Source organism: Haliotis cracherodii, unplaced genomic scaffold, assembly GCF_022045235.1.
Source record: "Haliotis cracherodii isolate W230 unplaced genomic scaffold, xgHalCrac1.p SCAF_1, whole genome shotgun sequence".
In the NCBI taxonomy this organism is placed as follows: Eukaryota; Metazoa; Mollusca; class Gastropoda; order Lepetellida; family Haliotidae; genus Haliotis; species Haliotis cracherodii.
Window position 1 is genome coordinate 76,286,759 of NW_027266264.1, and position 13,968 is coordinate 76,300,726.

The 13,968-nt window shown below is 42.1% G+C and overlaps 1 protein-coding gene across 1 annotated transcript in view; it reads left to right on the forward strand.

Annotated features, from left to right (window-relative positions):
* The window catches only part of LOC139475616 (arrestin domain-containing protein 3-like), a 41,849-nt gene that overhangs the window by 9,793 nt on the left and 18,088 nt on the right, over positions 1-13,968 (forward strand). The window contains exon 2 of the mRNA XM_071258838.1: positions 4,008-4,154. Within this exon, the coding sequence (XP_071114939.1) occupies positions 4,008-4,154 (147 nt within the window). The remainder of the gene's footprint in view (positions 1-4,007; positions 4,155-13,968) is intronic.

Sequence of the window (13,968 nt, forward strand, 5' to 3'; positions counted from 1 at the left end):
CACCATTCATATTTTCATTTTAGGATTTCCATACATCTGCACTACTAATAACTGAAGGTTGTGGAACGTATGTTAATATTTCTTAATCAATATAAGAAATTTAATTCTCGCATCAAATGAATGAAGTTCGCCCATGTTCATCTCGCGATGTGATAGACGCGAGTGCACGAGCTGACACATAGGCGCTGATTGGCTGACCTTACAGATGTCAGTCTTTATGAGGAATAATGGCTGGCGTCTCTAAGGAAGTCGGACAGGAACTTATAATGCCATTCCTCGCCAAACGAGAATATCAATCATTCGCACACATGTGCTAATAATGATTATTGAACGTTCATTTGAACACAAGTGATTTTTCCGAGGATGAAAATGTTCTCTGCTCGGTTTTTATATCTTGTTATGATCTGGGGTTTCAGTGGATAATTTCTCCATGAACGGTACAGTCTGAGGTGTCATTGGATAATGTCTTCGAGAACGGTACAGTATGAGGTGTCATTTGATAAAGTCTCCGAGAACGGTACAGTCTGAGGTGTCATTGGATAATGTGTCCGAGAACGGTACAGTCTGAGGTGTCATTTGATAATGTCTCCGAGAACGGGACAGTCTGGGGTGTCATTGGATAATGTCTCCGAGATCGGTACAGTCTGAGTTGTCATTTGATAATGTCTCCGGGAACGGTACAGTCTAAGGTGTCATTTGATAATGTCTCCGAGAACGGTACAGTCTAAGGTGTCATTGGATAATGTAACCGAGAATGGTACAGTCTGGGGTGTCATTGGATAATGTCTCCGAGAACGGTACAGTCTGAGATGTCATTTGATAATGTCTCCGAGATCGGTACTATTTCGGGTGTCATTGGATAATGTCTCCGAGAACGGTACAGTCTGGGGTGTCATTGGATAATGTCTCCGAGAACGGTACAGTCTGAGATATCATTTGATAATGTCTCCGAGATCGGTACAGTCTGAGATGTCATTGGATAATGTCTCCGAGAACGGTACAGTCTAAGGTGTCATTTGATAATGTCTCCGAGAAGGGTACAGTCTGAGAAGTCATTTGATAATGTCTCCGAGATCGGTACAGTCTGAGATGTCATTTGAATAATGTCTCCGAGATCGGTACTATTTCGGGTGTCATTGGATAATGTCTCCGAGAACGGTACAGTATGAGGTGTCATTGGATAATGTCTCCGAGAACAGTACAGTCTAAGGTGTCATTGGATAATGTCTCCGAGAACGGTACTGCCTGGGGTGTGATTGGATAATGTCTCCGAGATCGGTATAGTCTGAGGGTGTCATTGATAATGTCTCCGAGAACGGTACAGTCTGAGGTGTCATTTGATAATGTCTCCGAGAACGGTACAGTCTGGGATGTCATTTCATAATGTCTCCGAGAACGGTACAGTCTGGGGTGTCATTGGATAATGTCCTCCGAGAACGGTACAGTCTGAGGTGTCATTGGATAATGTAACCGAGAACGGTACAGTCTGGGGTGTCATTGGATAATGTCTCCGAGAACGGTACTGTCTGAGGTGTCATTTGATAATGTCTCCGAGAACGGTACTATTTCGGGTGTCACTGGATAATGTCTCCGAGACCGGTACAGTCTGAGGTGTCATTGGATAATGTCTCCGAGATCGGTACAGTCTAAGGTGTCATTTGATAATGTCTCCGAGAACGGTACAGTCTGAGGTGTCATTTGATAATGTCTCCGAGAACGGTACAGTCTAAGGTGTCATTTGATAATGTCTCCGAGAACGGTACTGTCTGGGGGTGTGACTGGATAATGTCTCCGAGATCGGTACAGTCTAAGGTGTCATTTGATAATGTCTCCGAGAACGGTACAGTCTGAGGTGTCATTTGATAATGTCCCCGAGAACGGTACTATCTGGGGTGTCATTGGATAATGTCTCCGAGAACGGCACTGTCTAAGGTGTCATTTGATAATGTCTCCGAGAATGGTACTATCTGGGGTGTCATTGGATAATGTCTCCGAGAACGGTACTGTCTGAGGTGTCATTTGATAATGTCTCAGAGAACGGTACTATTTCGGGTGTCATTGGATAATGTCTCCGAGAACGGTACTATTTCGTGTGTGATTGGATAATGTCTCCGGGAACGGTACTGTCCTTGGGTTTCAATAAGTCTCCACCTTTGTTATCTTATTACTTTTGTTGTTCTTACATGTACATATATATATATATATATATATATATATATATATATATATGAAGGTATAAGTATATACTCCGAAACGTTTTGTTCTTCATAACAAAGAAGTTGACATCCACAGATTTTCGTCCTTATGTGTATCACTTCTAAATGCCTTTCAAAGAACGGTACTGTCCTGTGATTTCATTGGATAACGTCTCCGAGAACGGTACTGTCGCGATCGGGGTCTCATTGGATATTTTATCAAGAGGAGTACGGTCTGGGGGTCTCACTGAATAATTTCTCCAAAAAGGCTACTGTTTTGGGTATCATTGTACATCAGTGGAACATTTTCAGTTTGATCATGTTTACATACAACGCACAAGACAGCCTGGCTAAACGTCTTAATGCATCAAATAATCTACGTTTGAGTAGACCACGGACCCGTGAGTAGACTTACAGACAAACATACGGATTATGTCTACATCCTTTGTCCATACAACCATGTTTCAAAGGTAAATTTATTTGAAAATTAAATTAACGAAATTTGCAATGTCCGTGTCTCTAATTGAGCCAATTCTGTCTCGACCATGGCTTGCCCATAACTTCAAGGGTTGGACAATTTGATTCTGCATGTATTAAGTGTGTTATCCTTTCTCACCATGCCGACCTCATAGATGCCAATGTGACCACCAGCTGCAATAAATATCCCAGATGACGAGCGTGGATAACGCTGAGAAGCTTCACAGAGGCTGTAATTTCATTAACACCTTATATAGTATCTACTGGATTTACACAATGCTCCGTTGACCGTATTTCCGATATTTCCGTGTGGGTGATTAAATCACATAATCTGATTTGAGGTTCGAACGTGTGATAAATACATACCGAGTGCCGTGATTCAAAGGTGCCTGTTCTGATGGGGTCCTTTGATCCCTCTCTGGTGGGTTCGTAAAAATACATTACATTAAAGTTAGAAAGGATAGTAACCTACAACTTATGTACTACAGAACTTTCGGTTAACCCCGAAATTAGTATACGATATAAAGGTGTGTATATTTAAGAATGTGATGCTGTTTGAGCTGTGGATTGGATAAACACACACACACACACACACACACACACACACACACACACACACACACACACACACACACACACACACACACACACACACACACACACACACACACACACACGTGTGCGCGTGTGTTTATATCAATAGGTAAAAAATAAGATAGTTTGGTAGTCAATCTACCGATATGAATAGATGCTTCCTCCTCAAGACTAAACCAGTTGAAATAAGGTCAGACATCTCGGGAAAATAGGAAACAAATTCGAAATTAAACCATATCTGAAAGTAAGCACCTTATTAGAACACCGCAAAGCAGTTAAAGGCTAAGACTCAGTGCTCATGACTTTCAGACTGATCTTCAAAGATCTGAGACAGGAACTGATATAATCACAAGCCTTAGTTATGCACCCAATATCACTTTAAATACTACGAAATCCACCATCGCCTTCTGCCAAAAGTACATGTATCTGCCTATTTCATTTCCAAAATGGACATGCAAAGAAAATCTGCATCTCCTCCTTAGCCTTTACTAATAGCAATATTTGTATTACGTTGTGTATATTAACTTTCCGTTATAATTAGTCATGTTCATGCTTTGTACCCTGCCCCCTGTGGGTGTTTATGTACAATAAACTTCTTTATCTATAATACTTGGTCAACGGGTTAGTGGCTCGAGGATTTCACATGTCCACATCCTGTGCCACCTCTGACTGTTCATCATGATTGAAATACTTGTCTTCAAACTGATCATCACCCTCACTAACTCACTCTTCTGTCCCCAGGCATCCGGATAACGTTTCGGGGACGGGCGTTCGTGCACTGGACGGAACAGCTGATGAGGGGGCCGGGTGAGAGTCGTTTCCGGGAAATCCGCCACCACGCTGCCAAGGAGGAATATTTCGACGTGTCACATCCCCTCATCCCCAGGGGTAAGTTGTCGTCAATAGGCGTTACTCCTTGTACCCCTTGGCGTAAGTTGACCCATCCACAGGCGTAAGTAGACTCTCATGTCGGCCTGGTTCCCCGAATCTAGGGGTAAGTAGACTCGCTTGTCGGCCTGGTTCCTTGAATCTAGGGGTAAGTAGACTCCTTGTCACAGGCCTGACTACTTACAGCATTCGAACTTATTATCAACGCTTTTTTTCTGTATCTAAACAGCTCCAGGTCCAAGTAAATGTATCCTCAAAACAAGGCCACATCGCTACACCTAAAGTTACAAAGACGACCTGTTATTGTGCATGCCCATACCAACTGTCTCGGTGAGGCCCGAACTGCAACAACGCAGTGTGCCTAACAATTGTGTACATAGATGGAACAGCGAATCCGGAATATTAATTATGGTCGCAACCCGCGTTGCAACAGCCCAGTGTCCCCGATAACTGTCGGTGGAGATCCACAGCGACATGTCCCTAAACCTGTCGACGGAATTGCAACAGCGCACTGTCCCTAAAAGTTGTCGACGCTGTTGCAGCAGCACAATGTCTCTAAAAAACTATCGACGGAGTTGTAACTGGTCTATGTCCTTAAAAGGTGTCGATGGAGTTGCAACAACGGAGTGTCCCTAAAAACCTGTTGAAGTTGCAACAACACGCCGTCTCTTAAAACCTGTCGACGGAGTTGCAACAACGGACTGTACCTAAAAACCTGTCGACGAAGTTGCAAGAACACACTGTCCCTAAAATGGTGTCGAAAGGGTTGCAACAGCCCAATGTGCCTGACATCTATTTCAGTTATTGGAAAAGCTATTTATTTCAATCATGTATTTGACTGCACATTTCACAGTCTTCTCGCTTATCAAGCATTCCACTTTAACCAAGCTGTTCATTAGCCACCGTGCTAACTGTCAGAGTTCTCTATATTTAGCAGCATGAAGACTTAATAAAGACCCATCAGTAACTTATCGAACGTGTTGGCCCATTACGCGAATCAGTCTCTCGGCATGGAACCAATATCATCAAGAAGCTATGCTACGGATTAATTATTTAAAGGACACCAAAAAATACGGGATTTCGTTGATATGGGTTTGGCACTCGAATTCCCTACCCGGTTGCAATACTGTGTCTGAAGCTCTTTGCAAAAGTAAAGATAGAGCTCTCTGGAGAGGATTTATTTTGTGTTTATCTTTCTGTCTGAAATAGCTGTGTCTGTTATGTTGAAAGATATGGCAGTATCACTTTACTCCGTGTGTATCTATTTAGCGGCCTGAAGAGAACAGAGAAAATATGTCTCGACGGGGCTGTATCAAAAGTCATAAAAACATTTATTTGATTTTTGATTGATATTGGATTCTCGCTTGTGTGATCGTGGAAACGTTTAATGTAAAACATTTTGATTAAATCTAATCTCCAAACCATCATATTTTAGTATTAAATGTCCCCTGCAATCTTTAATGCGATTCCGTCATAATGAATTATCGGCCTTCTGACTTCGATTTAGCCCATCGCTCTACTAAATTGTACTGAGTAAAAACCAATGATGGTAGTCCTCATTGGCTTGTCGCAATTGAGGGCTCTAATTCTGAGTCAGTTCTCCAAGCTTCAATCTTTGCTACAACTTTGAACTGAATAAAACTGATAGAAAATGTAAACACAGTTAACATGTTAGTCTCGTTCATACCACCCGTTGGTGAGGCGTTTTACTTTGTTTACTAATCCCCCACCATAATTTAAATTTTAGGAATGTGGTAAAATAAATTAAAATAAAATAAAAGGTTTTTTTGTTACCACCGAGCCTGATTTATCTCATTTATAAAATAGAAATCATAAATTGTTTCCTTTCTAACCCTGTCAAGGATACATGCTCAGTAGTCCATGAATGTTACCAATACTATTCATGGCGTCACCGGTCCCCCAAGCAATGTGTGGCGCTGCAATGTTCTGGGGCCAGAATCCGGCGATACTTCGTCGTTCAGATCCCTGCTACACCTTGTACCTTAGCCCTGCTCCAATTCTGTACTGAAAGAAAAGTTCATGGATGTGTAGTGACTATATACTTATAACAGGCATGCCAAGATATGCGGGCAGTATCTGAGGACTCCAGTCTCTTATAGGAACAACTTGTTCTTATTATTGACATAATCTAGAAATTATGACTTAAACTAATAATTATTGCCTTAAAGACTTGTGCAAGTCTACTTTGACCTGTGTGGTTGCGGGTTTTTTAATGTTTTCTTCAATTAGAATCTTTCTCAGTTTGAAACGACCCCTGCTTTCATCTACTGCTGTTTTATCTCTAAATCGGTGAAAGCAACGACCAAAACGTTTTGAATTTACTGTCAGGCAATAAAGATAGCTTCCGATTCATGAATAACTGTAACTGAAATATATAGCGCAAAATATGATTTAATTTTGAATAATTGGAGAGCTTTACGAAACTAGATATGTGGAGAGAAATGATATAAAAACCTATTGGTGATGTGTTTATGTGTGTGGTGTGCCTGTATTAGTGAGTCTGTGCCTCTGTGTGTGTGTGTGTGTGTGTGTGTGTGTGTGTGTGTGTGTGTGTGTGTGTGTGTGTGTGTGTGTGTGTGTGTGTGTGTGTGTGTGTGTGTGTGTGTGTGTGTGTGTGTGTGTGTTGGGGTTCGGGTTGGGGGTTTCCGTATAACCAGATATCTCGTTTGGAGTTGGGTGCACCCGGCATACATTCCATTCTTGAGAAAACGTGTCGGCTGTAAGAATTAATATGTTTTCTTTTATAGAAGACTTTCAACTTTGTAGACGGAGACCAAATAAGAACATTATATTTCTCATTCATCATTCCTCGATGATCAAACGGTTGCTGTTCGACAGGCTTGCTGATGTTCAGGTTCATATTCAATAATATATTTATAAGCTTCGACATTTGCATATAACCGGATTTCCACTTATGTAAACTGACATTAGGGTAATTCGGTGGTTATTTATCCACGTGTACAAAGGGTAGCAATCCACCTACATCTCGCCTTGTTCGAGGGAGCCACATCTGTGAAGCATCACCTCCTGTGAAGGGGGGAGGGACCACTAACTCCATGCCCCCAGGATCACAAAGCCCAGCGCCTTTTACTATGATGTTCTTCCCATCCTATCAAAGCCATATGACACTCTATACCTAGATATTCCACCAACACAAATGTCAGGCTATTCACCTTGCGCTGTATCAGTGTAGGACGGAGAACGCTGACGTATGACCCGTACATTATATACCCACTGTTGCACGGTTCTCGCAACTCTGTGACATGGGCGCAATCACAGCCTCGAACTGAATTTGAAACACGTGTGCCCCCGAGGCTCGCTGCTTGGGAGGTGTAAGGATATTTTTTGGCCTTTAAAGTCGTGTCTGCTTTCACCTGTTTCCAATTCTAAACTGAAGGGTTAAAGATAGACACAGGTGATGCCAAACATAGAGCATTATTGAGACTCTTTTATCTTGTAACGAACAACATTCTCGAACATTCTGAAAATCTCGCTTGTAACAACTTTGTGTTGAGTCATATCTAAGTGTTGTAGGGAGGGGAGTGGTTCCCTCCCCCCCACCCCACCCCCCCCCCCCACCCCCACCCCCCCACCCCCCACTCCTCCCCCCCGAAAAAAATTAAATAAATAAATAATCATAATAATTTAGTAAGACCATCGCATCGCTGCATCTATCAAATATGTGTGTGTGTGTGTGTGTGGGGGGGGGGGGGGGGGGGGGGTACCATGGTTTGTTTATTTAGGGGCTGAGTTTTTTTCTTCTGAAAAGAGAGCTGGTATTCTTGGATTTTTCAACCCATGGACTGTGTTAAAATGTTCTTATTCTTCGCTAAAACATAATAACTATACACATGTAGATGATTTTGAAACAGAACAATAAAAATAACATTATGATAAAGCATTTGATAAAATACAACATAAAAGACCACATTTTACAACATCATGTGTAGCAAAACCCAGTCAACTTGACATGTTTGTACTCGCATACACAGGAGGAATATACTTTTCAATTACTAAAATGATGTGGGCGATAGGCTTAAGTGGCATAACTTTGGATGTAAACAAATAAAAATTAAAAAATACCAAACTGAAAGTTGGACACATCCAAACCCCGAATAGTGTTACAAAATGGTTGAGAATCAAACGCCCAAACATAAGCACAACAGTGTGCTGAGTAATGCACGTGCTACAATACCCAGGTCAGTGGAACTTGAGTTTAAATGGAAACTATTGCTGTACTTGCTGCATGCCAGCCTACAAAGATATGGGTATAGAAGGAACGATACTCTGTTCATCACGCCCAAACCGTGGGACAGTGACAATTAACATGCTGTGATTGATGGTACTGCTTAAAGAAAAAGTATTGGTATGATACATCAAGAAGCAACGCATGCCCACGTGGCTGTAGCCGAATGACAGTCACCAGGCTGATGGTCATTTACAGGCACATTGGATGGACGATGTCGTTGGTGATGCGGCTTTGGCCAAAAGCATTTTTAAAATATTGAAAGTCCAAGTACACAGTAAAATGCATTTCTACAATCACAAAGATCAGGTTTTGCCTCAGAATTAGGACACATTCACTTACATCAACACAAAATAGAAGCAGGTGACACCTGGCCCATAAGACTCCCTTTTAATAAGCATAACGCACCCATTAGGAAAGAATGTTCCAGACAGGTGCAAGAAATGTTTCAAGCCCAGTTCTTCTGAATGTCACACCCCCATTGTCATGGTTAAAAAAACGTGATAGTTCTTACGGCTTTGCCGTAGGCTATAGACGCCTAAATGCAGTTACCAAACCTATATTTTTCCCTCTACCACCTCAGCCAATATCTTAAGTGTGCTCGATTGTGCTAGTGGCTTTTGACAAAAAAACACTGCATCCAGATGCAAAACACAAGGCGGCCTAAATTACACCCGATGGTGTTTTTGGCTGGAATCGACCCCCCTTTTGGCCTAAAAAATGCGCCTATGGCATGTCTGCAAACCACAGGCAATAAAGAAATGATCTGGCGTTACATACCAATATATGTAGATGACGTTCTATTTTCTAAAACGTTTTTGGAACATTTGAGTCACCCCAAGGCCGTATTCCAAAAGATCTAAGAAGCAGGACTCGCTCTAAGACCAAGCAAGTATATGATGCTTAAGGGTCATTTCCCATCACAGTCTCTCATGGTCATGTCTCTCTGTCAAACATTATGGCTTTGCTCACGAAATATTCTGTGTTGATGAGGGCGGCCAAATTGTGGTCGAGACTTTTGATTGGGGCTGAGTTATTTAATTTTTAGTTACTTTTTCATTTACACAAAATTATGAGCTGGGTTTTTTTTCATTGAATCAAATGGTCCGACCTTAGGTCCCGTGAAGTTTTGGGTCAGATTAGGTCTTCAGCAACCCATGCTTGCCGTAAAAGCCGACTGTGCTTGTTTGTAAGAGGCGACTAACGGTCAGGCTAGCGGACTTGGTTGATGCTAGATGTCATCATATCCCAATTGCTTGACTCCATTATTTACAGATAACCGTCATATAGCTGGAATATTGCTGTGTGCGGCGTTTAACAACAAACAAACAAAAAATGTTAGGTCACAGTGGTTTTACGCCGACGCTTATGTAAACGGACGTGAAGACAAGAATCCCAGTGTGGGACTAGATCTGACAGCGTGGCAAGGCAAACACTGTAACCACGAGGCTAACCATATGCCACTATGCCATGCAGTGTTTTATTGTATATCTTTGGATATGATGGGACTACTGGTTTCCCAGTCGTCTAAGGGCCGCAATTCGATGTTTCAGAATTGCATCCCTTTGGAGATGCCCACCCACCCCTCCCACCCCACACACCCCACACACCTCCCCTCCACTCACCGCCACATTACTCAGACACGCTGTGATTTAACTAGAACTCTATGCAAAGCGGGCTTACACTTCTCACTCAATGAAGGTGTGTAATGAATAATTACAGTTGGCGGTAACGTCTAGCTTCTGTTACCTCAGCCAGTAGGAATCTCATTTAGACGATGTTTACACTTAGCGATCAGTTGGTTATTTTGACATGGAACTTACATACAATGTGACACCAATGTATGTCTGATTATGTACCATCGTTCCACGACGCCTCGGAACGTTGCTCATGCTATAACCACTGGTTCCTCTGACACGGACTAGATCATTTACATTTCACGTAATAGAGTTGCTGACTGCAATATCAATCTTCATTCACTCAGTATTGCATTAGGCGCTGTACATTCTGACAACACAATTCTTGGAATACCTTTACCAATTAGCTTCCCTTTTAAGACTTCTCATTACTTTTCGTGTCAACACTTTCTTCTACATCCATCGCCCAGTTTACACAGAACCTCTATTAGACCTATCATTCATACCCACGTTAGAAACAGACTGGCGATTTCAAGGCGTGCATCAACACCTTCTGCGCTCGGCATTAGCGCCCAGTACTACTGGAACAGAAATAGACGCATCCGTCATCCCCCGTCCCCGACAGCTTCGTAGACTTCTCACCAATTTGATTGTTTTCTCCCATTAAATATGTCCCAACTGTACCCACAGGGGTTTATCTATTTCAATTAACGCACAGTGAAGTCGTAAATTTGGAAGATGCTATTGAAAGTATTGGTCTATAATTGTGCGGCAAGATAACACAGCTATGCAATGTCGTTAAAAACAGCTTCCATCCGGGAGGCTCCTTCAAATTCATGGAGGAAATGTGTAGGGTCATTTCTCCGAGCTGTGATAAAATATTCACACCTATGACTTGCATATTGACCTTCTATATGGGATATAGTGTAGATTTGTAATTGACGTCAATTTATTTAGATTTTGTCCGTGAAGTTAAAAGGGTACATGTATTATAGACAAAATGGATTTTTTCTAAGAATTTACTCTGTTTTATATTGTGGAAATTGGTATGATTAATCACTGAAAATGTAGTATTTTCATATTTGGTTAATACAAATCTAAATATAAAAGTTGATGTTTCAAACGTCGAAATTGTTTATGAATAAACAGTGATAGTTATACAGTCAAACGGTGATTAACATGGTTTGTTTGTTGTTTAACGCCGGAATACTTTAACTCAGCAATATTCCGGATATATGACGGCGACCTGTAAATATTCGAGTCTGGACCAGACGAACCAGTGATTGATATTGTGAGCAGCGTTCTATGCTGTAGGGGTACGAGGACACGCAATCAATCAGGCCACCGAACCTAATCCACTTCGTACGACCAGCATAGGTTGCTGGGGAGCTCTTCCATTCCGAAGGAGGATGCATGATGAGATTAAAATGGGAGATCAGCGGCCACTGACGCTGCAGTTTGTTGGGCAGAGTTGTGTCCCTTAGCTATAGGAGGGATTCGAATCCCATTTTCACCCCGTATATGATCCTTGTGTCATCTATTGTTCTGGATGGAACACACGTCTGTGATCAAAATGCCACTTTGAACTTTCTTCCGACAAGCATTGTTATAACTGAAATACATGTAGATCTGCTGTTGCGAACGTCAGCCCAACCCACTCATATGTTGATAAATATAATGTTACTGTCCGACAATATTTTGAATTCCATGTTTCAAAAGGGCGTTGGGCTAGTCTCGTTGTTAAAGCGTTCGTTCTTCACGCCGAAGACCCGGGTTCGATTCCCCACAAAGGTAAAAGTGTGAAGCCCATTTCGTGTGTCCCCGGCTGTGATATTGCTTGAATATTGCTAAAAGCGGCGTTAAACCCAACTCACTCACTGTTTCAAAAGCCTACGATTTTACTCTGATTATACAACCAGAGTCTGTATAACCATCGACAGAATTACACGATTCCTTGAAATTATGTGCAAGAACATGCTGACCCGATCTTTACCGTTCCATTTCAATCATAGCAGTCGTTGCCTCGTTTTCATTACCGCACTGACCCCCGGTGCCACCATGTGTCGTCTTTACCGTCTCATGTTAAATTTACCACCTGATTCCATGGAACACTCCATTTGCTACGGGATAATTAGATTAAAACTTCATTCGCCTTGGTGCGAGGCTTTACAACATAATTACCCATTGGGTACTTGTCGGAGTTGAAGGAGCGCGCGAGGGGGGCGTTGTGTTCGTTATATTATCACTAAAATCTCTTTCTCTGGTCAAAGCCATCTGATAGGGACATGGCTAGGTTATTCAGATTTACGGTGCGTATGATTTGTTTCCGGTTGCCATGGTTATGGAAATGTCAGGGTGAAAGGTCACTTGTTGATTAGTGCACTAAAGACGAGACAATTGAAAATGCAGTCAGACGGCAGGAGGAGACCCATGAAGGTGTTCTCTTTAATCTAGAGTGGAAACACTTGCAATGATTATTTAGACTATAAATACCGAATTTGTCTAAATATATAAGCGGCTTAATTTACGACAGCTGTGGGGTTGTGAAGAGAGTGGTGTTCATGACATGACTTTATTGATTTGATGCACGGCGTAGAATTAACTCTTCCTCTCCATCTTTGTTATGTCATCTGATTGCACGAACTGGTCTCAAATCCAACCAGCGTAGCGCAAACATGGCCGCCCTTCATACCCATCTCCACTGCAATAAACGTAACTGAATCCAACTACCCTTCGGCATATTTCGATAGGACATAAACCCGATGCGGCGTTCTATTTTATATTTTGTATGTACACTTCAGGGTGCCTATAAGGATATACTTTAAATAGGCCTTGGCTCGGCAAAAAGGCAATCATCACAAATTTTATTCAGATTTTTCACACACCACGTTGGGTGTCTTCCGGGTGACATTTTATTACGTCTATCGGTCTTATAGTTAATGATTACCGGACGAACCCAGAGACAATGTGTCGGTTTCACATATTACCCTATTTACACACTGTCAGTCTAAAATGGACTCCAGACCACGGGGAGAACCCGCACGTGACCACCCCCACCCCATCTCACCTTTTAATGCGAGCATGGTTTTACGTAGATTTTTAGCACTTTTCTAGTAATATCAGGACGGGGGACACGAGAAATGGGCTTCACACATTGTGCTAATGTGGGAATCGAACCCGGGCCTTCGGAGTGGCGAGCGAACACTTTAATCACTGTGTCACCTCTCCCTACCCTTTTAAAGAAATATAGTGCAGGCGGGAGGATGTTTGCTGCATATTGTCACGGAAACAAGTCCTAAAAGAATGCTACGTCACAAGGACATGTCATGAATCCTGGCAATGAGCCAACATCTACTTATGTCACCGTGGATCTAAGCAATAGTTAATGCCAAGCATATCTCTAACTAGATAATTATCAGGCAGCATTGTTCTGTCTATATTCTGTCTGACATGATTGCGTGTTTACACAATAATGCCAATGTTTCGTACATCGGAATGCTCGCAATGTATGTTAAACACGTAATGAGGATACTTGTCTAAAGCTTGGCTTGTCCATCTTACAGCTTCTTACAGTACTGCGTCTGTTTACAACAGTTTTCTTAGCGACAAGGACGCCACCGATATACAAAACATAGCTTTGCCATTTGTCTGCTTTTGCATGAAAATGCGATAAATCGGCGACAGAATAAACTCTGATAATCTCGTGGAGCCGGGTCCCGCGTCTAGTCAAGGCCCCGTTCCCGTCTCCATCACATCCTAACCTACCTGCATATCTTACTTATTGCTACACTGTCTCCAGTCTCCTCAAATATTTCACAATGCATTTATATTTACTCCTATTATGCATTTGGCTCGCGCTTTGGGTGACTGAAGTTGTTCGTGTTTTAAGCAATCAGCAGTGTTCAAACTG